The sequence below is a fragment of the Girardinichthys multiradiatus genome, chromosome 12, assembly GCF_021462225.1.
Source record: "Girardinichthys multiradiatus isolate DD_20200921_A chromosome 12, DD_fGirMul_XY1, whole genome shotgun sequence".
Lineage (NCBI taxonomy): Eukaryota > Metazoa > Chordata > Actinopteri > Cyprinodontiformes > Goodeidae > Girardinichthys > Girardinichthys multiradiatus.
Genome location: NC_061805.1, coordinates 21,327,676 through 21,354,476, shown reverse-complemented (window position 1 = coordinate 21,354,476; position 26,801 = coordinate 21,327,676). Strand labels below are relative to the sequence as shown.

At 38.8% G+C, this 26,801-nt stretch overlaps 2 protein-coding genes across 2 annotated transcripts; both read left to right on the top strand.

Moving 5' to 3' along the window:
* Positions 1-265: 265 nt before the first annotated feature.
* Positions 266-18,060, top strand: septin5a (septin 5a). Its single transcript, XM_047381966.1, has 11 exons — positions 266-595; positions 6,248-6,338; positions 6,555-6,641; positions 6,892-7,015; positions 8,674-8,808; positions 8,892-9,009; positions 9,107-9,208; positions 13,012-13,108; positions 14,478-14,613; positions 14,747-14,849; positions 16,993-18,060. Exons 1-11 carry the CDS (start codon positions 521-523, stop codon positions 17,050-17,052), a joined length of 1,128 nt encoding a protein of 375 aa, XP_047237922.1. The 5' UTR covers positions 266-520; the 3' UTR covers positions 17,053-18,060.
* Positions 18,061-20,222: 2,162 nt separating this feature from the next.
* On the top strand, positions 20,223-26,517 carry gp1bb (glycoprotein Ib platelet subunit beta). Its single transcript, XM_047381947.1, has 2 exons — positions 20,223-20,359; positions 25,171-26,517. Exon 2 carries the CDS (start codon positions 25,181-25,183, stop codon positions 25,802-25,804), a length of 624 nt encoding a protein of 207 aa, XP_047237903.1. The 5' UTR covers positions 20,223-20,359; positions 25,171-25,180; the 3' UTR covers positions 25,805-26,517.
* The last annotated feature ends 284 nt before the right edge of the window (positions 26,518-26,801 follow it).

Here is a 26,801-nt window from a genome sequence, read left to right as displayed (position 1 = left end):
GTTTTCTTCAAGTTGAAACAGGTTCCTTTAGGTTTCCCATTATGAGCAAACATATCATCTGCACTTTCTGACTGAATGAAACTGCAGGCTGGTGGTCATTTCTCAGAGTGTGGAGATTTTATTTTTCATGTGTCAGTCTGAGCGGGGGGAGGGAATGCAGACTGAATGAATGGGTTTCCTTCAGACATTCGCCTCTTCCATCCCTCCCTTGTTTCCTCCCTCAAATCACCACCTCTCTCTCTTTCTCTCCCCGCTTGCATCCGTTTTTCGAAAGGAAAGTTTCTTCATACCTGTCTGAACAGGGAGAGCCGGACCGCTGTAGGGCACAGAAAAGACAGAATTAAACAAAGAAATTGGGCTGGGAGGAAAACAAATGAAAGAGCAAGGAGTGTAGGACAAACATATTTAAGGAGAAGACAGGAAAAGACTGTGCTTTTTTTCTCCATTCCCTGCTGGGCTGCTGCTTTAACTTTCTGAGACCGGTGGCTATTTTAATCTGTCAGTGTCGGAGTGGTTTAGGATGGATGCCATCATGCTGCAAGAGAAACTGGTGGAACGGCTGCTGTGCCCACGAGTGAGAACCGCAAGACAGAAGGTAAAGAGATGGACTTTTATGAATACATTTAAACAAATGAGGCAAAAAGTGTGAAAAATGTGGAAATTATTTACATTTACATGACAATATAAAAAATACAAATAGAGAGCTGAGAGTTGATTTGAGTACTTTCACTTTAACATTTCTGCTTACTTCTTTTTGCTGTTGCTGCAATGTTTCTGGGAAGGTGCTCAGATATATTTCTACAGGGTGTCAGATTTATTGTTTAATGGGATTTTTCTGCAGCTTCATCAGCACTTTGTCTTTGAACTCCTGTACTTTTAGTTTACTGTGTGGGTAAATGTTTGTGGGTCTCTTTTAATAAATGTGATCCTCACCCAAGGGGACTATCGGAAACGCCTGTGACAAGTTGTGACAGCATATAAAGACACTCACTGTGCGTTTGGTTGGTTTAGTAAATAAGCTTTTCAGGTCTGTTGAATGTAGCTTCTGTCTGTGTGAGTGAATGCTCTCTGCAGGGCTTGAATGTTTGTTTGTCTCTCCACATGTCAGCATGTCGTACTGTAGGGTTAAGATGACGCTCTGCCAGATGCAGCGGGAGCAGAAGCTGCTGTCCCACACAGTGGGAGACTGGTATCCTGTGGTTCTCTTTGTGTTTCTGGAAAGTCTGAGGCGTTGGTTATTCTCAGCAACTCTGAGAGGAATGCTCTGCACAAGTCTTTCCATTCCCTTGAAGCTTTTCTGTCTGTTGCGGTAATTTTGTTATGGCACAAGGACTTCAGATCTTAGCTTTTATTTGCCTTGACATTAAAAGCCCTCTAACCTATTTGGTGTCTGCTTCTATTGTTGACCTTTTTTTGTTTTTTGTGTAATAATGTGAAGCCAAAATGAGGAGGGAACTATGTGATGCTGTTAAGATTCTTTATTATTTTTATTTTTTAAAACACTTAAATCACATCATCAAATAAATTTTTAGTGTCAGACAAAGATAACGTGAGTAAATAAATTATGATTTCATTTATTAAGTAAAATAAGTTTTAGATGTTGTTCTGGGTTCTTGTGTGACCTTCTGGATGAGTTGTTGATGCTCTCTTGGAGTAATTTTGATAGGTTGGTCACCTTTGAGAAGGTTCTCCTCAGTTTCACGTCTTCTCCATATGAGAATAATGTCTCTCACTGTGGTTCACTGGAGTCCTAAAGACTTAGCAGAGGCTTTGTAACACTTTTTTTCAGTGATGGGTGTCAAGCACTTTGTTTGTCATCTGTTTTCAAATTTCTTTAGATTGGGCCATGATGTGTAGGTTATGCAGATCTTTGAGCCTACTTCTTGTTGTCAAACAGCTCATATTTAACTAATAATTCAACAAGGAAGTTGATTTCATACATATTCAATACATTTAAATATTATTGAAAGTTCATTTATTTTAGTAACTCTATTATGTGAAGCACATTATGTAGATTAACTACAAACAGACAGATGTCTGTGTGACATTTCAAACCTTTATTTATGGTAATAATGATGATTTTTCTGCTTATAGCTAATGAAAATGTGACAATAAGACAATAAAAAAATGAATGCAGACATCTGGGCTTAACAAGAGGTATGTGTTATTACATGCTTAAGAGTTGTTAAAATCAAAAGGTGCTTTTAATCTGACAAATGAGCCTCATCAAAATGCATGTTCTAAATTATTGAATATGACTGTATATGCCACCTTTCCCAGATAAAATGACATAGAAGGTAAACATTTATTCACAACCTTAAAATGTCAAACAAAATCCCCAAAAATATTAAACCGCATATTTCAACACAGGGCCAAGCTGGTTCGTAGAGCTTTTTTCCCCTTAATAAATGAAATCTTCATTTGAAAACAGCATTTTGTATTTACTCAGGTTATCTTTAAAAAAAAGTTTAATGATCTGAAACAATTGATACAAAAAGCAAAAGTCGAAGAAAACTGTAAGGGGCAGAAACCTTTGTCCGGGTTACCGCACCCTGCTAGCGGTCAGACGCCTCGGAGCTCCTCTGGTACTTGGTTCCCATGAAGCGATCACACACTATCTAAAGACTCTTACATTAACGACTCTCAAACAGTTTCTAACTTTGAGCTCTTTTTAATCTAAATTAAGACAGAGGAATGATTGCAGAGATCAGCGCTGAGGCTCTCGTCTCAGACCGTCGTTGTCTGTTAGAGGATGACGAAGAGTCTCGATAGAAAGACATTTTATATCTGGTTCTCCAATGCAATGGATGTTCTCTCCCTCAGTGATTATCAGTAGACTATGTGTCACCATTGTGGTGTCTATCTGTTAGGTTGTGTAGTAGCGGGTGTCCATACTTAATCTAAGTGTGCTGTAGCTTTCTAATCAAACCAGTTATACCAGCTGCTCCACTATCAACCCCAGTGCCCCAGCTTCAGGTCATGTATGACAATCCTTAGGCCATTTATCCTTGTACTGTATGTCTATGAGCTTCTTATCCTATTGTAACAAAAGGGAAACATTAGAACTTATATTTATTTCACTATTGAATAAAAGGGAAAAACAGCTATGAGCATATTAATAAAGGTTATTCCTAACACCTTTTAACAGCAAATATGTAAAACATATATGAAAAAGCATAATTACATAAATAACTTTTTCTATTTTTCAATAATGTTTTTATTTCATACATTACCTGGGCACCCCTTCACTGGACTCTACACCTTTGTTTTTCAACCCTGGTCTTTCAGGCACACTGCCATGCATGCGTTATGCCTGGTTCACATGGCAAGATTTTAAAATTGTTGGTTGATTTTTAAAACCTGAGAGACCCCACACATGATGGTAAAAAATAGTACATATAACAGTTTTGGTCCTACAGTGTGTGGTGTCCAGCCACATGGCAAGCACAACACATTGAACACGAAAAGATTTTACTCACAAACGTTCAGATTTCATACGGGAAATCTTGCAAAACCTCTCAAGATCAAACATGTGTTCAGTGTAATTCCCCTCCGTTTCTTTGTACCTCGCTTTCCGATTGGCTTCACGTCACTTTCACCAGGCTGCAACGTGTTTGTCCTCAGGAAATACCCCACAGGCTAGGATATCAGGCCAAACATGTTGAATATGGCATCTTATTAAAAGGACTTTAAACTGTAGAAAGTGTACTATGGGAAATTGTAGCAGTTTTGGAAACAACTTTTCAACACTTTGGTGTGCATTGGTACAAAAAATGACCCACGCCTAGCCAGTAACAATAATTTGCCTTGCATTAAATGCACTGAAAAATTCACACATGTTCACAAAAAGTCTGAAGTTCAAATAAACACTTTATTATTGAAGATATTATTACATTTTATATTGTGGTGGCCATATTGGAATTTGAGGTTCGAGATTTGTTGGGAAACCTCAATTTGCCTACTCAAAATGACCAGTTTCCATTAGTTTTTCTTTGTAGAGCTCATAATATCTAACATCTAAGTACAAATATGCAACAAACACAGTGTCAGTGTTTTACCTTCAACAGAAAGTGGTCAGATCACTCTGAGTTTGCAGACTTTGTTAAAGAAAGTGCCACAATGGAGTGTCAAGAAGAGCATCCTAATCTTAATAATGCTTTTAGCAAGTCTATATTGTAGATTAAATGTACAGTTTGTCATTTCATGTATACTAAACATATACAATGAGCCAACATTATGTTTCTCTTATCCGGAATTTCCATCCTCAAGGACTGGTATCCAGCATGGTTTAGATGTGTCCCTGAATCAAACGAATGGTTCATTACAAGGCATCTCCAGAACTTTATGACACGCTGGACAGGTGATTCAGCCATTTGAATCTGTTGGATCAGAGCAGGGACATATCTAAAAGATACAGGACACAGGGCCTTGAGGACTGAGGTTGGACACTGCTCCAGTATCGTCTTTCTTCAGATGTAGGAAATCAAACAGCACTTGTGAGGGAAATGGTAACTCTCATATCTTCTGTTTTCGAAACAATCAGGAGGACTTTCATGTGAATCAATGCGACTCCTTCGTAGTTTGGGAATCTTTTAGCATTATGTTGGAGTAAGATGGTTTTATATACTGAAGAATGCTGTCATAATGTTGCATTGTGAAACCAGTTCCTCTAAATTGTCTGACAAAAAGTTAAATGTCATAATCCACATTGCAACACTTACGAGAACTGCTGAGATATTTAAAGGTTTTGTTTGTATTTTTTTTTTATAGTAAAACCTTTTAGGAATTGATTTGTAAATCTCATGCACCTAAAACAAAACAGAGACATTTAAATACCCTTTTTTGCCTCTCTTTGTTAAATGTAATTCTTGATTAGATGCCTTAAATTCTAACCCCTTGAATTAAATACTTTACTTTCCAGACAACTTTAAACAATTTCTATGTAAAACAACAACTACAGGTTCCTACGTTTCAAAGCATACATCGGATCTGAACTGGTTAAAACCACCGTCTTAAAAACACAAATGTGCTCACAAAAGATGTTGCCACAACTGCGCTACAGAGAGATTAAGCAAAACAAGTTCCTTAAACTGCTAGTCATGTGACATTCCTTTGAGCTGAGACACAAGCATTACGGTTGAGAGCAACACGTGAATTAGGAGCCGCCTGTATTTGTGGGGTGGGAATTAAATCATCAGTTAAAGGGAACTGAAGAAATTAGGCCTCCTTGTTCCAAATACAAATATACCTTACCAGAGACACAAATCTATAACTGCTACACAAATGTTGTGGCAATGACTCACTAATAATTTACCTGATCTCATACACTCTAGGCAGGCCCTCTGTCTTCACTGAGGTAGATTCTCTCACCTTGGATGCTGAATGGTTTGAATGGCTTACATTGCAAGGGAGGTTGAATTATCTGATTACTTCAGCTTAAAACAACTTGACCACACTGGGGCACTTGTGGACTACATATAGGCCATTGTAATTTGAGGCCAAGATGATCAAGGGATCAATAAGTATGGAAATAAAAAAGCCAGACATAACAGCTTGGCAAAAAGTAACTTTCACCCTGGCATTTTAGCACCCTTTAGATACGAGGAAAAACATCTTCAAGAAACGAGAGAAAAAGTCCAGTTGCCTTCTGCTTTAGCACTTATGATAGTAACACACTGTAACGTTACGCTCTTCATCCCAATATACATGCAATATGCATATGTAACAGGGCTCATTATATGTGGCACAAATACTTCATAGATGTGACAGAGCTATATGTTTCATTAATTGCACTTTAATTCTTCATGCACCAGCATATATATCACAATTTTAAAACAGTTTGAAGCAATGAAACTATTAGGATGGCATTAAATGAGCCATTAGCCAGATTTTGTGTTCTTGCCGCTAATAATCAAACAAAACAAGACTTGTGAAAACATTACTATGGGCTTTAGAATGCTAAGACATTGTTTTAAATCACTCCAGAAAATTTTAAATTTTTTTAAATTAATTTAATGATCATCTCTTTTATTAACTGACAAATATTAAATGTGTTTTTGTTCTTACAGGCAGCAAATCCCAACAAATGCACCTTTTATGAAATGTTTTCCTTATTTAGCTGTATGGTTTGATGAACTGTTTTAAGCATTCACTAATTTAAATAAAACTGTAAAATGGCCCCATTTATCTTTCACTATGCACAGTTAAAACTAGCAGTTGTGTTATTTGTGTTTTTTTTATGTTCCAGGAGAAACAATATGTGGGCTTTGCAACTCTGCCAAACCAGGTCCATCGGAAGTCTGTAAAGAAAGGCTTCGATTTCACCCTAATGGTTGCAGGTCAGTTTCTGAGAGGATGCAAACAACTCTATCATAGCTGACAGTTTATTAGGAACACCATGCTAAACCAGCTTTTTTGAACATTGCACTCTCCAGTTTTTGTCAGCTTTCAGATTTGTTATGTGTTTAATATTCCAGGAGTTGAGCATAATCAATTGATCTTTTTGGGATTTTGTTCATCTTTTGAAAATGCTGTCATATCTCTTTGACTTACAGGAGAGTCCGGGATGGGGAAGTCCACTCTGGTCAACAGCCTGTTCCTCACAGACCTCTACAAAGACAGAAAGTTACTGAACGCTGAGGGTGAGTCTTCATTCTGTCTTGTCTTCATTATTTGAAGTTTTCTGCTGGCTCCTTCCAGCATGGCATTAAAAACAGTTTGGCCTTGAATAACATTCTTGTATTCGAAGAATGATTTCATAATGTCCAAAATTACTAATATTATTTTTAGAGGTTTTCTGAACATAACACACCAGCAGAGCTTATTTAGCCCTGTCCTTGATGTTTTTAATTCAGTTTCCTCTGCCCTTCATCCTGCGCTGATGCTTTGCAGAGCGGATTAACCAAACGGTAGAGATCATCAAACACACTGTAGACATCGAGGAGAAAGGAGTGAAGCTCAAGCTGACCATAGTAGACACGCCGGGGTTTGGAGATGCCGTCAACAACAATGAGTGGTGAGTTGTGGCTCTTGTTGGTCTTATATTAGCTGATGGGACTGGTTTTCAAAAACATCACCACTCTGAGATTGTATTGGTACATTTTTCAAATGCAGTAATCAGTGCCTCAACAGAGATCCAGCTAAAATGTCTGTGTTGGAATCAACTCAATTCAATTTAGTTTTATTTACATAGCGCCAATTCACAACACATGTCGTCTCAAGGCACTTCACAAAGAGTTTGGAATGATATAGGGTTGTTGGGGAGGTTTGATTAAACTACTGAGTGTTAGAGTTTGGCCATTTTAGAATGGGCTATGTGTAGGGGTACTAAGTAAAATAATACACTGATAAAGTATGTCCATGTAAAGCCCACTGATGGCCATTGTTATACTAAAAACCACAAGGATCGTGGGTACCTCTCTCTGTCAGACTGATAATAACCATTGTAAAAGAGAAGGGATCGCACAGGTAGCAGAAATGGAGGGTTTGTTTGCATCTCAACCATAACTGAGCCAGTTTAGGCTAAACCTGACTCCCCCTTACTCCAACAGGGAGGGAAGAAGGCAGGACAGTGTTGTTTCCTGTTGCATTGTGTGAAAGGTGGGTAACTTTAAAATGGGCTCAGTCAATTCAATCGAATCATATAGATTTCAGGTCAGGCACATGCATTCCAATTAATAACTAACCATTGAACAGTACAGTCTGATTCAGTTATTCACTGCATCATAGTGCTCTTAGTTGAGTTGTTTTAGATGTAATTTGGCATGCTAGGACCTCTTTGGGTTATTTAACAAAAATCACATCTGGGGTTCCTCGAGGCTCCATTCTCAGGCCACTCTTATTTTACATCTTTATGCTTCCTTTACTCGGATTATTAATTATTACAACATCTCACCATACATATGCTAATGACATAATTTTCTACACATGACCACAGTCTCTTACAGTCACTAAGTGACTCTTCATTCATTGAAGAGACTGGCTCATTTTTACCATTATTACCTTATTTTTAAGCTAGCTGGGATAATTCACTTTATCCAGGAGATACTTTTTGGAAGGTATAATAGGGTAAAATTTGGATCTCAACCATCCAAACTAAAATATCTCACATATGTATTTTCTATTGATGAGACATCGAAGTTTGAATTGTTCCCTAATATTGATAATATTTTCTTTGACTTGTGTGGATCAGATTTTGATGACTGATCATTTACATTGTTTAATTAATTTTTAAGTTATTTTTTATATCCGGACTTGAATGAGATATTTTTCTGACCAACACCATGCTTTGCTTTGGTGTTTTAGTCATCAGAAAAGTGCATCCGGATACTACTGTGTTTTTATTTGCCACAGACTTGTCATTTTGTCTTGTTGAGTCACCAACCACTGCCTGTATATGAAGTGCGTCCAAAAGTCCCCTTTATGACTGCTGCGTACTTTGCAGTCGCGTTAAGGCAGCATGGATAACTCAGACAAGGTCATGCAATATTTGTATATCATACAAGCACTGTATGTGTACTCTGCTGCACTCCTTGTGCCTGTTCTCTGAATCCCTCAGTGGAGAAGAAAAGTAGGAGCTTTTGTGTGCATCTATCCCCCTAAACATGTTATTACCTTGTGTATGAATTGTGCTATACAAATAAACTTGACCTTCTTGATTTGTGTGTGTTCTAGCTGGAAGCCAATCACAGACTACATCGATCAGCAGTTTGAACAATACTTCAGGGATGAGAGTGGGCTGAACAGAAAGAACATCCAGGACAACAGAGTCCACTGCTGCCTCTACTTCATCCCTCCATTTGGGCATGGGTACACATACAAATGCAGTATATACATATATGCAGACCCAAACCATAGGAAAAGAAAACTAGACTCTGGCTTTCTTTTCGCAGCTTGCGTCCCGTGGATGTGGAGTTTATGAAGGCTCTTCATGAAAAAGTGAACATAATTCCTCTCATTGCAAAAGCCGACTGCCTCACACCCAATGAGATAAAAAAGCTTAAAGATAGAGTGAGTTTCAGACCGGCTGCTCCACTGATTTGACTGTATACACTGTCTGGCTTTCACCTGGATAAATGCCTATGTCTTTATGCCTCTCCTCTGACAGATACGAGAGGAAATAGACAAGTTTGGGATCAAAGTGTACCAGTTCCCTGAATGTGACTCTGATGAGGACGAGGAGTTTAAACAACTCGACAAAGAGCTTAAGGTGAGTGTGAGCTTTAAAAATACCTGTTTAAATAAAGTACAGACTCACTGTTGATTACTGATATGGAGCTCCCCATACAATTATTGTTTAACTGGAAAAGGTGTGTAAATGAGTCTTTTGGTACAAACAGCTTAATCCCACACACAAAATTTGAAAAATCCAACCTTTAATTTGAATGCATTTATTTAGCCAGGAACAAAATCCAGCATCAAAAGTTTTTTTTTTTTTTATTACTGACTCTACATTTTGCCAGGAAAGCCTTGTCCTACCACCACATTTGTAAATGTGAAGTTTGCTTACCTTCACTGGGACTTTAACAGGAACCATTTGCTTTGGTCATGTAATAGTAAGATTTGGATTTTTACCAACAATCATCCAGATGTGAAACAAAACATGAATATTTAGAAAAGCACATTGTGCCCACTGTTAAGCACAGTGGAGGATCCATGGTGCTGTGGGCCTGTTTCTCTTCTAGAGACCCTCGCAAACTGTGTGGGGCATTATAAACTAGAGATCTAAAGAGATTTAACAAAAAGAGGAATAGAAAAATATTTTTTCTCTGTATACTCAAACCTTTTGAAATATTGGGGGAGAAGACTAAGTGTTGCCCTGTTCTTTACACATGGAACACCCCTGATTACACCAACTGTGAACTTGTTAAAAACAGTAATTTCTTAAAATGACAATTTTGACAATACATGTACTTAAATAAATCTTTTTCAAAAAACATTTTAGCGTGAGATTATGTTATGCAGGGCTGCATAGCGGCAAAGTCGGTAGCACTGTTGTCTTGCTGAAAGAAGGTTCGGATTCTGACCTGGGGTCGTTCTGCATGGACTTTGTATGTTCTGCCGTTGCATGCCTGAGTTCTCACTGGAACCTCTGGCTTCCTCCTACAGTCCAAAAAACATGACCCTTATGTTAATTGGTTTTCTAAATTGACCTTAGGTGTGAGTGTGTGCGTGTATATTTGTGTAATCCCCCCCCCAACCCCCCCCCCCCCCCCCTCCCCCGCGACCTCAATAGCATAAGCGGGATGGATGGATGGTATGCTATGCTATGCTATGCTATGCTATGCTATGCTATGCACACATCCTAATCTGGTGTGCCAGTAATTGTGAATAGCACTGAAAACTGTACAGTATAGTAACAGATTTCACATTTTTCTTATAAAACTATGATTTATTTTGATTCAATTTTATTTTTTACTAAATTTAGAATAATCTTCATTTAGTTGTTTATTCAGTTGTTCGCTTAGAAATCTCATACAGCAACTAACTTGTAATTTCTAAAAATGGAAAGAGATGGGTAGTGAGTTTATCTCATTGTTTTAATAGATGCTAAAAAAGTTTCATTCAAAGTCTGCTTACTGCATTTTCCAGGATCAAAACATCATAATCATTGAGTCTAACTAATCAAAATGCATTCATAAATGATAAAATTAACCATTTTTGCACACAAATGTTTCAGTTTTACATAACAATGGTGTGTGTTACCTCAAGTCTTTAATGGAGCTTTGCTATGCCCCCAGAAACATTAGAAAGGTCTACACTAATATGCTTAATTCAAAATCAGGCATTTTGGATAATCTACATATTTTCCAGAATCTTTTACAAAAGGGTTTTTATTTGGAAATAAGTTGCTCAAATGAAAACAAATTAAACCATGTACAAATTTTTTTTAAACACGGTAATTCTGCTTTTTCTGCAATGCCTCAGTTGAAGAGGACCAAAAAACGTCTTTACTGAGATTGCTCTCTCTCTTAGCTGTGTTAAAAACTCATTTTGCATCTTTGTAGTCTCTGTGTCACAGCAATGGTGCACATGTCTCAGAAATACAACCAAACTATGTTAAGTTAAGCGTCTTCTGCTGATTTGGCAGAAATTGATTCAATATTGAGAGACTTTAACTGAGCCAATAATTGTTTATTTTCTGAACTGGATCTGTTAAGCATCGACATCAATGAGTTAATATACTGTATATACACTGCTCAAAAAAATAAAGGGAACAGTCAAATAACACATCCTAGATCTGAATGAATGAAATATTCTCATTGAATACTTTGTTCTGTACAAAGTCGAATGTGCTGACAACAAAATCACACAAAAATCATCAATGGAAATCAATGTATTAACCAATGGAGGCCTGGATTTGGAGTCACACACAAAATTAAAGTGGAAAAACACACTACAGGCTGATCCAACTTTGATGTAATGTCCTTAAAACAAGTCAAAATGAGGCTCAGTATGGTGTGTGGACTCCACGTTCCTGTATGACCTCCCTACAACGCCTGGGCATGCTCCTGATGAGACGGCGGATGGTGTCCTGAGGGATCTCCTCCCAGACCTGGACTAAAGCAACCGCCAACTCCTGGACAGTCTGTGGTGCAACGTGACGTTGGTGGATGGAGCGAGACATGATGTCCCAGATGTGCTCAATCAGATTCAGGTCTGGGGAACGGGCGGGCCAGTCCATAGCTTCAATGTCTTCATCTTGCAGGAACTGCTGACACACTCCAGCCACATGAGGTCTAGCATTGTCCTGCATTAGGAGGAACCCAGGGCCAACCGCACCAGCATATGGTCTCACAAGGGGTCTGAGGATCTCATCTCGGTACCTAATGGCAGTCAGGCTACCTCTGGCGAGCACATGAAATGCCACCCAACACCATTACTGACCCACTACCAAACCGGTCATGCTGAAGGATGTTGCAGACAGCAGATCGCTCTCCACGGTATCTCCAGACTCTGTCACGTCTGTCACATGTGCTCAGTGTGAACCTGCTTTCATCTGTGAAGAGCACAGGGCGCCAGTGGCAAATTTGCCAATCCTGGTGTTCTCTGGCAAATGCCAAGCATCCTGCACGGTGTTGGGCTGTGAACATAACCCCCATTTGTGGACGTCGGACCCTCATACCATCCTCATGGAGTCGATTTCTAACCGTTTGTGCAGACACATGCACATTTGTGACCTGCTGGAGGTCATTTTGCAGGGATCTGGCAGTGCTCCTCCTGTTCCTTGCACAAAGGTGGAGGTAGTGATGCTGCTGCTGGGTTGTTGCCCTCCTACGACCTCCTCCACGTCTCCTGGTGTACTGGCCTGTCTCCTGGTAGCGCCTCCAGGCTCTGGACTCTACGCTGACAGACACAGCAAACCTTCTTGCCAGAGCTCACATTGATGTTCCATCCTGGATGAGCTGCACTACCTGAGCCACTTGTGTGGGTTGTAGAGTCCGTCTCATGCTACCACGAGTGTGAAAGCACCACCAACATTCAAAAGTGACCAAAACATCATCCAGAAAGCATAGGTACTGAGAAGTGGTCTGTGGTCCCCACCTGTAGGACCACTCCTTTATTGAGTGTGCCTTGCTAATTGCCAAAGATTTCCTCCTGTTGTCTGTTCCATTTGCACAACAACATGTGAAATTGATTGTCAATCAGTGTTGCTTCCTAAGTGGACAGTTTGATTTCACAGAAGTTTCATTTACTTGGAGTTATATTGTGTTGTTTAAGTGTTTCCTTTATTTTTTGAGCAGTGTAGTAAGAATTGTAATGCTTAAAAGTTATATGCACTCTTTGTTTGAAAGGTTGCCGCATCTCAGAAGCAGTAAATAAATGTTTATGGTGTGAATTCACTTCATCTGCATTAAAACTGCAAGAAAATAAACAGCATGCCATGTGTTACATGTCTCAACAGTCTCTTCAATCGCATGGGTCTGTAGAGAATGTGCCTGCACCAGCATGCTCAGTCAGCTTTTCCGTGCAGACTGAGGTCAAAATAACAACTTGTCCTTGTGCATGCAGGAGTGCACGCCGTTCGCTGTGATTGGCAGCAACACTGTGGTGGAGGCAAGAGGACAGAGAGTGAGAGGAAGACTGTACCCCTGGGGGATCGTTGAAGGTGATTTCAGAAGTTGTGCATCCTTTCAGCCCTCATCACTAATAATACCAACTGCAGACTGTAAGGTCTGGACTTTGAATGGGCCATTCTCACTCATGAATATGCTTTGATGTAATACATTCCCTTGCACCTCTGGCTGTAAGTTTAGGATTGTTACCCTACTGGGGGTCTTCTGCCCCAGTCTCAAATCATATGCTACCTGTATTTGTAATGTATAGATTGTTCTGTATTTAGCACCATCCAGCTTCCCATCAGCATGATGTTTTCATCACCATGTTTCACTGTGGAAATGGAGTGTTCAGGATGTTGGTTTTCCACCACACGGCATTTTGCAAGTAGACCAGGAAGTTAAATTTGGATCTCATCTAGCCATATCCACTTCTTCCTCATGATTGCTGTGTCCCCCTACATGGTTTGTTACCATCTTCAAGCAGGACTTTCTTCTGTCTTTCTTTTAACAATAGCTTTATTCTTGCAAGTCTTTCATAAAGGCTTGATTTGTAAGTTCATAACATCCAGCTGTCCTCTCTATATGAGCTGTGGATCTCGGCAGCTCCTTCAGAGTTACCATGCGCACCCTGGCTGGTTCTCTGATTAATATTCATGTTGCTGACCTGTCAGTTTTGACAGACAACCATATCTTGCAGATGATCCATACTCTGTCCATTTTCAGATGATGGTTCTAAACAGTACTAAGTGAGATTCTCAAAGCTTTGGGATATGGCTTTCTAACCCAACTCTGCTTAAACTTGGAAGTCTTTAATAACTGGTGTAACTGAAGGGCGAGGTTTGTTACGATTGTGTTTTATGATTAACATCAACCTGTCAAGGGACTACAGGTGGAAATTAGCATCTTTTGCTATAACCTGGCACCATGCATATTTCCTATTTTTAGGTCAATGTATTGTTGTGCACTGTCCCTGTACAAATAAAAATACAATCAATTCTCCATAGCTTTACCCCTGACCTGTCTGTTATGCTCCATCGTCCTCATCATGCTGTTCATTCACTAATGTTCTCCAATAAACCTTTGAGGCTTTTACAGAACATCTATGTTTACACTGAGATTAAATTACACATGTGGACTTTATTGATTAAATATAGGTTACTGGGTTTTATTTAAGGGTATCAGGTTCAGGGGAGCCAAATACATTTGTATGGCATGCTTTCCAGATATTGTTTAGGGAAAAAAAAGGTTTTTAGGAGTTGTTTTGGTCTGTCACAAAAAATCCCAAATAAAATACCCTGAGGTTTGTGGCTGTAACAAGACAAAATGTAAAAATGCTCCACATGTGTGAATACTTTTGCAAGAAATGTATGCATGTTGTAATATGTAATCTAGATTAAATGAACATTGTTCTATCCACAGTGGAAAACCAGTCGCACTGTGACTTTGTGAAACTGAGGAACATGCTGATCCGTTCGCACATGCATGACCTTAAAGACGTAACCTGTGACGTCCACTATGAAAACTACAGAGCGCATTGCATCCAGGAGATGACCAGGTTTGTTTCCGTGTGTGAGAAATGGTCTGATGAGAAAAAAAAGGTTTAAAATGTTTTGTGAACCTGACGTTGGATGTTTACAGATTTGAAGAGATCGTTTCACCCGTCCACTTCTTTTTGTTTCATCTTTTAGTAAACTGGCTCAGGACAATCGGATGGAGAGCCCCATTCCCATCCTGCCACTGTCCACTCCAGATGTGGACACTGAGAAGCTAATAAAGATGAAAGATGAGGAGGTATGTCAATGTCTAGAGTTTTTATTTGTCATGTAACTAAATGGGGATAAATGGTGGTGCAGTTACTAGCACTGTACCTTTGCAGAAAGAATGTTCTAGGTTCGAATCCCAGCCTGAGTTTGCATGTTCTCCCTGTGCATACATAGCAGGTACTCTGGCTTCCTCTCACAGTCCAAAAACATGACTGTTAGGTTAATCGGTTATCTGTGTGTACATGCACGGCTGTGTGCCCTCTGTTGCTCTTTGATGGGCTGGTGACCTGTTCAGGGTGTATCCCCGTCTTGTCCAATAACAGCTGGAGATAGGCACCAGCCTCCTGCAACCCTGCAACGACAAGCAGATGTAGACAACGGATGGAAGTAGAAGGACATAAACATGTCTAAAGTTAATTTTCTTTTCATTTCATGTCCAGCTTTATAAAAGAAGTGGCAATATGATTGAATGCTGTTACAACCCCTAAATGAGAGTCTATGAGTAGCAGGATGTAACACAAAGATAATGGGCGTAAACCTCTCAATTAAAAAACTTAAAACCACTGGACAAAACTTAGCTCAGCATAAAAGAAATGATTTTATTTCCTCAAAGCAAAGTTCACACAGGACCTAAAGATTTGGGAAGCAATAAATGGCGGGGTTTAAACTGGCTGGCCACAAAACCGGAGAAAAACGTAGTCTAAAGAAAAATGGCAGAGAACCCCTACCATACTTCCCACTTGACAAGATTTGTAACATTCAACAGTTTACCAAAACAAGAAGATTGACCACAGCATTATTGTCAGAGTCAGTACGCAGGATTAAGTTTCCCAGTCAACCAAGATCAGTTGCCCATAGAGAGGGCCGCAGCACCGGGTGACTGAAGCTTTTATGCAGTCCACTGATGAGGAGGAATTGACTTCACCTATGCATGAGGAGTAACAGCACGGCTGCAAACAAACAGAAGAGGAAAACAAAACTCCCTCCTAGTAAGAGAGCTCCCTACAGGTCAGCAGACATAACCAATGCATTACAACAGAAAATGTTGCAATAATTCCCGAAGCAATTAAGGCAGTACCAGATCCATTGTAATTAACTACATGTAATTAAAGTGCTTTTTGGGAGGGATTAAAATGTATTGGACCCATTAAAGCCACTAAAATAAAAATATGGCAGCCTGATATAAACACACATGCATTTAGCAGTTTTAGCATATGTGTGGAACAATTTGGATCAGATGGTTAAAACTTGGATCTGTCATAATGCGCTGAGTTTCTGTAGGACCAAAGTGCAGACGAACGCTCGGGAGCAGCATGGTGAGTTGAAGAGCTTACTTTAATAACAAAAACAGGAAAAAATGACTTACAGGGAAAAACTAACATGGAGCCAGGTAGCACATGGTGTAGCTCACAGGAAGATAGCAGGGTTGTTTTCAGGGTAACAAACAGGAGGAACCAGTGGCAAACAATGAAAACCACAAAGCTTAAATACTAAGGAAAGTGGAGTATGAACCAATGAACTGAGAAAGGAACTAATCAGAAGGAATATGAGACAGCTGGTGACCAGGGATACAGGAGAACTGAGGGAGAGTGACTTATTAACCCAAATAAGCATGGAGAGCAGGGAGGTGACCAGAACACAAGTAAACAATGACTAGAATAAAGAACATAAACAAGAGGAAACCAGATCCATAAGGAAATAACTAAACACATCTAAAATTGGAACCCAGGAAGCAACAAAACTAAACAGAAGGAATATAAATAAACCAGAATGAACAGAAAAGTACCTGGTTGAGCAGAGAAAGTAAACAAACACAGACAGATCCTGACAGGATCCGATTGTAATTTCCAGAAGGACAATAATAAACACTCAAAACTGGTTTGAAAAGGATAAAGAAGGCTAACATTAGTAATACCCTTCCCAAATCCTCAGTATGTTATATAGAAAATGCAGCATTCCTACACAGTCTTGAAAAGTATGGAACTTAATTTTATCAGCTTCCAAGGGAAAACAAATCGCGCATGTGGAAATGTTTGAATTTCCAGACTTTATTTGTAATTCAATTTATATTCACACAATTTTTCAAGTACAGCCTGTTGTGCAAACACACGGGTTATTTAGGATGTGTTAATGTGTGAACTTTAAACCCTCCACTCTCTTTCTGTCTGCAGCTGAAGAGGATGCAGGAGATGCTGAATAAGATGCAGCAGCAGATGCATAAGGATCAGTGACATTTCCAGAGGCAGAGCTGTCCTGCATCGCCACCTGCTGTTTCTCCCTTTGAACGGCCGTGAGACCTTCAGATCAAGATTTGGAGTGTTCTGGATAGCAACTCTGGCTGACTGCATTTATCTTCAGTTTGGTGCTTCATTTTGTCTGTCTGCCTGGAGGTTGTTTCAGTTTTCCAATTTTGAGCCCCCAGCGTTAATATCAACTCAATTAATTTTAAGATATAATTTAAGAAAACGTCTCAGTATCTAATTTATAACACAGTGCTTAACATTTCTGGATATAATGTGAGATGTTTTGTAAAGAACTGTAGGCTAATGGTTAGATTTGAACATGGGTGTTGTTTTTATTATGCAATTCTGTGTTGGATATGCAAGTGTATATCATCTTTCCTCAACTCCAAGTTTCTGTCTTTAAAATCCCTATTTTCCTTCTTAAGGAAGTTCGAATTAATTGAAATCTAATATTTGCTGTGAATTTGTTCATTAACATTTAGAGTTTCTTGTGGTCAGTATAAACATCCTCTTCCTGAATCTTTTGACATGCAGTCTGGGCTGAAAATGCACTTATTGCCAGCGGTTAACTGCTAAAATAAGGGTTTGTGCATTATAAAGTGCATGTGTGCGCATGCCGTCATTACTCATATGTCCTGGAAGCTTTGGGCCTATTTTTTACTGCTTTGTAACTGATTCCTTGTGCTTGTATTTAATGCATCCAGCGTGTAGTTTGCGTTGTTGCCACTACACTATGGAAAATAAGCAATGAGGAGCAAATACCATGTCTGTGCTTCTGTTTTAAACTTATCTCCCTGGAAGTGAGTAAAGCCATTGATGTAGTGAAACCTCTGTGTCAGTTAAGAGTGGAGAGTGTGTACAGATGTATGTTTGTATGTATGTGTGATTTGACTTTACTGCTGTTGATGACCTGTACAGATGTCCCCTGAAGGCTGTGAGCTCAGTCTTTGTGTCCCATTTTGCAAAGGTGTGATAAATAAACCCCTCTTCTTGTCAGCCTGGCTTCTCTGACTCATTATTTTATTTTTAGGGGATGAGTCCAGTGAGCACATCATAGTGTCCTTTATCACTTTCACACATCAGCTGGACTGGATGAGGGAGCTTCTGCAGGAACACGATCTGCTGATTCATATTTATCTCCTGCAGCCATTCTTTCCTCCCTCTGCTCACAGCGTCGTCTTCCCGTCACGCAGAGGATGCATGGATATAATGTAGCGTGTGTGCACCAATGTTCCAGCTCCAGTAATTTGTGTCACTCTCAAAATGTATCCAAAATAACAAAATGTTTTATTATGTAGGAGTTTCTGTTTTTGCAGTAGGTCAAAAGAAACCAAACTTTGCCAACTCAAATGGCCTGGAAAATGTAAACATTTCCTTCCAGTACTACTCAATCAAAAAATATCTAAATACCGTTTCCTGTATGTTTTCCAATTCTGTAAAGTACATAAAGTTTAGATGAAATTGTGAAATATAAAATGATTCAACTACTAATATCCAAAGCTTTAAAATAAAACTCAGACATCCAGCAATTAATCTATGATGGACTCGGAAATTCACTGATGTATAGTCATGGCCGAAAAATTGGTCAGTAACCCTGATGTGTTTAGCAAACATAAAAAGATTTTTATATAATAAGGAACTGCTGTATTCCCACTATAATTTATTCACTGCCAGTGCCAGAAAATGAATGAATGAGACACATCAAACAGTGAGCAGAGGGGGAGCTGGGAAAGAGTCCAACTGAAATCAACAAATGACAGATTGATTTCTATAAAAAAGTGTGAAATGTTTTTAAAACCCCTGTCTTGTGCTGGAGCAACAACAAAAGTTATATTAAAAGATCATTGAAAATGTCAATGTGAAAAGTTTATATCAAATGAAAAAGGCTTTATGACATCAAAGTGTCCATCTGAGGAATATTTGGTGGGTGGCCAGAGGTAAGGTGAGGAGCTGCATTATCTGGGGGTGATCAGAGCAGGAGTCACTCGGAGTGACTGTTGTTGTGCCTGTGATGTTTTTCCAATAAGCTGCAGGTTTTCTCCTCTAGAGGGCAGAGCTGAACAGAATTCACCTGGCATGTCTGAATCTCATCAAGCCTTACCAGCTGCAATAAAAGAACTTCCTGGGAGTGGAGTCCTTAAAAGAAACTCCTGAGACCTCTACCTCTACCTGTTATAACCATCTGTATTCCTCACCTCTACAACTGGTACCCAGTGCTCAGTGGAAAAGTAACTTGATTATTTTTCCTACTTGTCAGACCCTGCTGAGCCTTCTCCTGCTCAGTCAACACAACAATAAGATCATCTCTGACTCCCATTATTCCACCTTTGCTCTTTTCTGTAACTCATACGCTCCTGTCAACCACTTCGTCCCAGCCCTCCTCAAGAGGAAGTTGAAAGAGACACCTCCAGACCAGATCTTGCAGACGAAATCTTTTAAAAATATTATTTAGGTTTCCTGAGTGTTCCTTGCACATGGCTCAGACATTTGCCTAAAACCATGGCATGTTATCTGATTGTGATGTCTCCCTTTCTTAGGAGGGTTTCTGGGCAAGTCCCAGAAACCCTCCAGAAACTTCTGTGTGAAGTTCACATGTTCTCCCTATGCCTGCATGGTTCTCTCTAAGTACTCCATCATCCAAAAACATGCATGTTGTATTAATTAGCCACATTAATTGTGCATGTAGGGTTGACTGTTCTGTGTTGCTCAATGACAGAATGGTGCCCTGTAAGTATTTAATTAGTGACCGTGTGATTTATCTTATTCTGCCATAGGAGCAGTATAAAATGAAAATTGAACACCATCTAATAAACAGCCACTAGTAATAAAACATGTCTGAAGTGAAGACAAAGCCTATGTTTTGAGCATTGAGTTAACATTTCAAATGTTTATTAATTATTTGCAGCTCTGTGGATAGAGTTATAAGATGTATTTACGGAAACTCTCTGTTGAATAATTCATTATAGTTTTGCTCAAAACCACTATTTCAGTCTCTTCTTATTTCCAAATATGCTTAAATTTAACTTAAACCTCCATAATGGAGGTTATAAAAATATATTTTTCTATCATTAGCTTTCTATGTATTTTCCCGGAACTAGAAGGATCTTCTAACATACTCTCCATGTTAGTGTAGATTATCTGTGTGCACGCAAGCTTTGTGTGTGTATAAACATGTGCTCATAATGTGACAGCGGTCTTTATCAGTGTCAACCAGCTGGCAAACTCGTAACACAGTCGTCGTCTGAAATCAACCAGAAGAAGAAAAGTCATCCTCAGAAGACAATTAGAAACGAAGGTAAAGGTCAAACCTTTTTTTACTTATGTTTTTTAGAATTTAAATGTTATAATTTGCTCTTCAATGTGACATTTTGCAGTACTGACAGTATTGTAGACATGCATGAGAAAGGAAAGGGTTTTCTTGTTTAGCTTTGTTGTCTATGTAAAAGCAAACTATCTTTCAAAATGCTGTTGTACATAGGTTTGGTTTGGCTATGAATAACATAAATTAATCCTTACATAACATAAGTGCCAAAGACAATTATTAACAAAGTTTTAATCAAAATGATCAAGTCAGGGCACCACCTGATTATCATAAAAACCCACACAGCTTTCAGTCTCTCTCTGTCAGTTATTGTTCTATGAATACCATAGTGACGTGTTTTATTATAGAACAATAGATGATGGAGTGAATTCACACACTAGCGTCTTAAACAGCAAGCCCTGCACACATAAACACAAGCAACGTCTCTTAAATACACAAGATTTTAAAAACAAAATACTTTACTTAAAAGTTAAAATACTCCAGTGAAGAAACTTCTTAACTAGGCTTGTAACATTCAACCAAACTACTAAGTAAAATAAAACATAAGGGAAACAAACTACCAAAAAAAAGGAATGAATAAAAATAAAAGGGAAACACTACGAACCAATAAAATGATGCCGTTACATCACACTTCGGTGTGAATATGAATTTTTAAAAACCAAGGTTTGTTTAGAGGAATTGGAAATAAGGCCAAATTAGCTTTGAAAACTAACAGAGAACAACAGTTGCCACATGTTCAAACAACCGGTTAACAATGCAAAGCAGAAAGAAAAATAAAATAATGTTTCAATACAACTCCAGTTTCAATAAAGTTGGGATGTTGGGAGAGATGTAAATAAAAACAGAATACATTAAGTGGCAAATCCTGTTCAACTTATATGCAAATGAATACACTACAAAGACAAGATATTTAACATTCAAACTGATAAACTTTTTTGTTTATTTACAAATATTCACCTATTTTGAATTTGATCCTTGCAACAAAAAAGCTGGGGCAGGAGCATGTTCACCACTATGTTACATCACCTTTCCTTTTAACAACACTCAGTAAGCATTTGGGAACTGAGGACACTAACTGTTGAAGCTTTGTAAATAGATTTCTTTCCCACTCTTGCTTGGTGTACAACTTCAGTTGCTCAACAGTTCGGGGTGTTCGGGGTCTCCGGGGTCTCCATTGTCATATTTTGAGTTTCATAATGCTCGACACATTTCAGGTCTGCAGTACCTGTCTGGACTGCAGACCTGTCTAGCACCCGCACTCTTTTACTACGAAGCCATGCTGTTGTAACTCATGCAGAATGTGGCTTGGTATTGTCTTGCTGTAATAAGCAGAGATATTCCTGAAAAAGACACTGTTTGTATGGCAACATATGTTGCTCCAAAACCTTTATGTACCTCTCAGCATTAATGTTGTCTTCATAAATGTGCACCTTACCCATGCCATGGACACTAACACACCCCCATACCATCACAGATGATGGCTTTTGAACGTTGCGCTGATAACAATTCGGGTAGTCCTTTTCCGTTTTGACCCAAAAGACATGATGTCCATGATTTCCAAAAACAATTTGAAATGTGAACCCATCAGCCCACAGCACACTTTCCCATTTACAAGGCAGAATGGATCCAGTCCATCTCAGATGAGCTTGGGCCCAGAGAAGCCATCGGCATTTCTGGATATTGTTGATATTTGGCGTTCACTGTGGATAGACTGTAGATGATGAAATCCCTAAATTCTTTACAATTGTATGTTGAGAAACATTGTTCTTACTGTTGGACTATTTGTTCACACAGTTGTTCACAAAATGGTGAACCTCACCCCATCCTTGCTTGTGAACGACTGAGCTTTTGAGGGATGTTCCTTTTATACCCAATCACGAGGCTCACCTGTTTCCATTTTACCTGTTCACCTGTTAGAGCATTCCTCAACTTTCCTAGTCTTTTGTTGCCCCTGTTCCAGCTTTTTTGAAACTTGTTACAAGCATCAAATTTTACATTTTTGAAAATTTGCTAAAAAACAATAAAGATTATCAGATTCAACATCTTGTCTTTGTAGTGAATTCAAATGCATATAAGCTGAAAAGGAATGTTTAAAAAATTATTTGCTGAATTATAAATCAATAATATTTTGTACAATTGATTGTACTCTGTATGGAAGAAGAGGACATAGAAAATGGATGGATGGATTCTTTATGTTGTGTTAACTAGCCGTCACAGTGATTGAATAGAGTGATGGACTACCAAGATGGCAGCAAGAAACATTTATGGACTCACAAGATAGCAAAGAATGGACAGAAGGGGTGGTGATGCCAGGCCAGATGTAACTGTAGTTATCACATCCAGACCCAAGTCTGCACCACAGGGAGGGCAAAAAAATATTCCTGATTAGTTAGAAATTATGTTTTCATAGTCAAAGCTTTTCTTACCTTAATACGTTTGCATATTGCAATATAATATTGCATTACTATGAGCAGATGATAGTAGAAAATTCTGACTTTTTTTGAAGGCCCCCTGTTAGTTTGGGGGCTCAAAGCAGCTGCTTAGTTTGCTTATGCCTTGTGTAGGCTGTACTGGGGTGGAACAAAATGTCAAAGTCCTTCACAGCTGAAAGATGTGTGGCAAATATCAACTATTTTAAATGACTTTGGTGTCCATTAACCAACCTGTCTCATTGGTTATCAAAAAACAAGCTAGTCTAATTACATACCAATAATTAATTTCATTTAAAGCATGAATTATCATTTTAAATTCATTAAAATGATAATAACATTTCTTCCATTTTAGGATTCATTGAAAGAATCAGCCTGGGAAATCTGACAGTTTAATAAAAAATTATTGAAGAAAAATCAAATTCTGTAACCAATTAATGTTTGCTACTACTGATTTACAGGTGCCGATCTAAGGTGCACAGATTGTATTTAGGAAGAGATAAAAAAAACTAATTCTTTTTCAAGTAAGAATATATTCTGATTAAAAACCACCAAGAATCCGTCTGACTCTCAGGTATCAAGAAGTTGATTTTATTGGTCCAATTTATGCATTATGACCTATTTTAATCTAGGAGGAGAAACAAAAATGACAAAATTGGTGAAGAAACTTTAAGGTTGAAATGTTATGAACCACCATAGAATCTGCCAGCATTCAAATCAGAAACCGCTCAGGAAATGAAAAAGGGCCCATCTGGGTCCGCTCCACTTGGCCCACTTTGTGGGAGTTTCCATTATTGTTTTTTCCATACAGGTAATCTAGTTTTTTGGTCCCTGCTCCTGAGCAGGTACGACCGGGGGTGGGTAGGGACTACATGTGACGTGAACAGACTGCTGCTCACTGACTGGCCATGGGAGCAGGAGCAATGGGAAGGTTTTCGCCGAGGTAGAGCAGAGAAAAGTTGAAATGAGATGTGTTTAAGAATAAACCGAGCGCAAATGCAAGGAAAGATTAAACTCGTACCAGCAGATTGTGCCTATGTTAACACAACAATCAAACGATGATTATTCTTTCTACTTTTACAAAGTAAACCTGACAATTCACTTAAATTAACATTTTAAACAATTTAAAATCTTGTAATTTATCTATTTTGAAACCATCAAATTAAACTTAATAATATTTTCATTCTCAATAAACAGATGTAAACATTATAGATCTATAGTCTGTTAAAACTCAAGCATCAAAAGCAAACTTTTATGATAAAGTGAAAACTGTTTCATATTATACAGCCAATAAGTTAAAAGGAGTTTAACATTTCTTCCTTCCCAATATCGGACAGACTTTAACCCACAACATTTCATCTTAACTGAAACAAACTGTCGCTAAGTGTAATTTTGCATATTCAACATATCAGTCAGTCATTTTCTACCGCTTATTCCATAGTAGGTTGCGGGGAAGCTGATGCCTATCTCCAGCAGTCTATGGGCGAGAGGCAGGGTACACCCTGGACAGGGCGCCAGTCCATCACAGGGCAACACACAAACAACCATGCACACACACAGTCATACACCTAAGGGCAATTTAGAGAGATCAATTAACCTAACAGGCATGTCTTTGGACTGTGGGAGGAAGCCAGAGTACCTGGTGAGAATCCACACATGCACGGGGAGAACATGCAAACTCCATGCAGAAAGACCCCCAGCCAGGAATCGAACCCAGGACCTTCTTGCTGCAAGGCAACAGTGCTACCAACTGCGCCACCGTGCAAATATTCAACATATTTTAAACATATAACTAATCAACTTTTTCTCATAATAGCTGAGAGCTTTTTGCATGTTTCTGCTGTTCTTTTAAATCAACGTTAAAAACCAAAGCCAAAAGTGCATTGCATGGCTTTTCAAGTGAGAGAAATTAATTGGCCTGGCATAAGTCCTTAAAAAAAAAAAGAGAAATATTAAAAAATATTAAACTGAATCAAACATTTTACCTCTTTGAACCAAAACTCTGACTAAAGTGCAGTCCACACAAACGGTCCAGGCATAAGCAAATGAAATGACACAATCAGAAAATACGAGTTTATATTGCAACACAATGATACAGGACAAGCTGGAATGAAGATAAAACATGTCATAACTTAGTTTAGATCAAATGACAAGGGGTAAAAATGAGTTTTAAGCCATTATTAAAGTATAAAGTATAAAGGTTTGGTGATGTCCCAATGTGAAAGAGACAAGTTTTTCAAAGTTTAAGTGCAGATAAAGTAAAGACTGATTTTGTCTGTTATTTAATCCACTGCCTGGTACATCCAAGAGCAACAGCTCCTCTGACCCCAGTGACCTTTTGCTTCTTCTCTGCAGTTTGGTAACCATGACGGTGCTCCTGCTTCTGTGTCTTCTCCTCCTATTTGGAGGTCACAGGTCATTGGCGTGCCCCCACCTTTGCTCCTGTCAGGGTGCTCAGGTGGACTGCAGCAGCAGGTCTCTCACCTCTGCCTCCATGCCATCCAGTTTCCCTGCAGGAACCACCGAGCTGTATCTCCATGACAACTTGCTGAGCACACTCCCCAATGGGCTCCTGGATGACCTGACCTCCCTGCATTTTATCTCCCTCCATGGTAACCCCTGGATATGTGACTGCGGCATCCTCTACCTGCGAGCCTGGCTGAGACATCAGCCCATTGGCTTCGTGTCCCACCTGGGGGTCAACTGCAGCTCCCCTCCCAACTTGAGAGGGCGGTCTGTGGAGTATCTGACCGAGGATGAGGTGCTGGAGTCCTGCCACTACTGGTACTGTAACCTGGCCCTGGCCTCTCTGGGGTCTCTGATTGGGTTTGTTGCGGTGCAGGCGGCTTTGCTGGTGGCTCTTATCATTTTCCTGAAGAAGTTCGAGAGGCTGTCAAAGGAGGCCAAACGAACTACAGAGGAGAGCTTCACAGCCGGGGATGGTCAACGAGAGAACGATTATGAGCGTTTAAAGGACAGCAGCATCTGAAATTCAGCTCTTAATATTGAGATGCCTGCTTTAATGAGTACAGAGACATGCTTGGGAAAAGCTTATTCAGGTTCAGATTGACAGTCAGACCAAACTGGACATTGTGAAGTTGTGACACTTTTCTAAAACATTTTATTTAGATTTTTATCTTTCATTTGTAGTGTGTGGTCATTGTTTATTATAAACATTGATATAAATATGTATATTATGTTAACAAAAGCCCAGCCAAGGTTGAAGACAATGGAAGTGGCCCAGGGATATTTTGTTAAAATCTTTTTTTATTTTGGTTTTATTGTTTGTTTTTAATTTATTTACCCAGGAATACCCCATTGAGTGTCTGCCAACAAGTCCTGGTCAAGATGAGAGTCAAATAATACAAAAATAATTAGACAAAGAGTGGAAAAACTGAAGACTAAGATAAAAGCACCGATTAGCAGAAGACATTAAAATAAAGTAAAATATCATTCTTTATTTAGTTATTTTTATGTGTTTTTACAAATTGCCTAATAATCAAAGTGACCAGAACAACAAAGCAGTACATTTCACAGCTTGTGTCCAACTCTAAAATCATAATAATACTTTAAAAACATTATTTTATTTTTGCAGCTTTTGCTAAATAGCATATTTGTGTCTGTTTGCAATGCACTTTGGTACACATGCAATACCACATATTTGTTCCTATATACCAAGTATGAATAAAACTGTCAAACCTGTCTTATCCTCAGTGTGTTATTTAAAAAATCTTATGTAAAATTCATGTTTGTAAAAGTTTGTTAGAATTCTTTACTTAATTAGTTTAACATATTTCTGATAATGTCACCAATACAACTTCTTATTTCGACAATACAACTAAGTAAAGAGTTAATTATAAGTTTTATTATTGTGTTTTTTTAATTTGCAGTGAACATGAATGTAAATTGTAAATGTATTAATTCGACATTTCTTTATGTTTATATCCTACAAACTTGTAACTCTTCCTAATTTTAGTGTAGATCGG

Excerpts from the sequence above, each read along its gene's own strand:
- septin5a (XM_047381966.1), top strand. The coding sequence starts at position 521 with ATGGATGCCATCATGCTGCAAGAGAAACTGGTGGAACGGCTGCTGTGC. Across the intron at positions 596-6,247 it reads TGAGAACCGCAAGACAGAAG|GAGAAACAATATGTGGGCTT; the intron begins GTAAAGAGATGG and ends TTTATGTTCCAG. Across the intron at positions 6,642-6,891 it reads AAAGTTACTGAACGCTGAGG|AGCGGATTAACCAAACGGTA; the intron begins GTGAGTCTTCAT and ends GATGCTTTGCAG.
- gp1bb (XM_047381947.1), top strand. The coding sequence starts at position 25,181 with ATGACGGTGCTCCTGCTTCTGTGTCTTCTCCTCCTATTTGGAGGTCAC.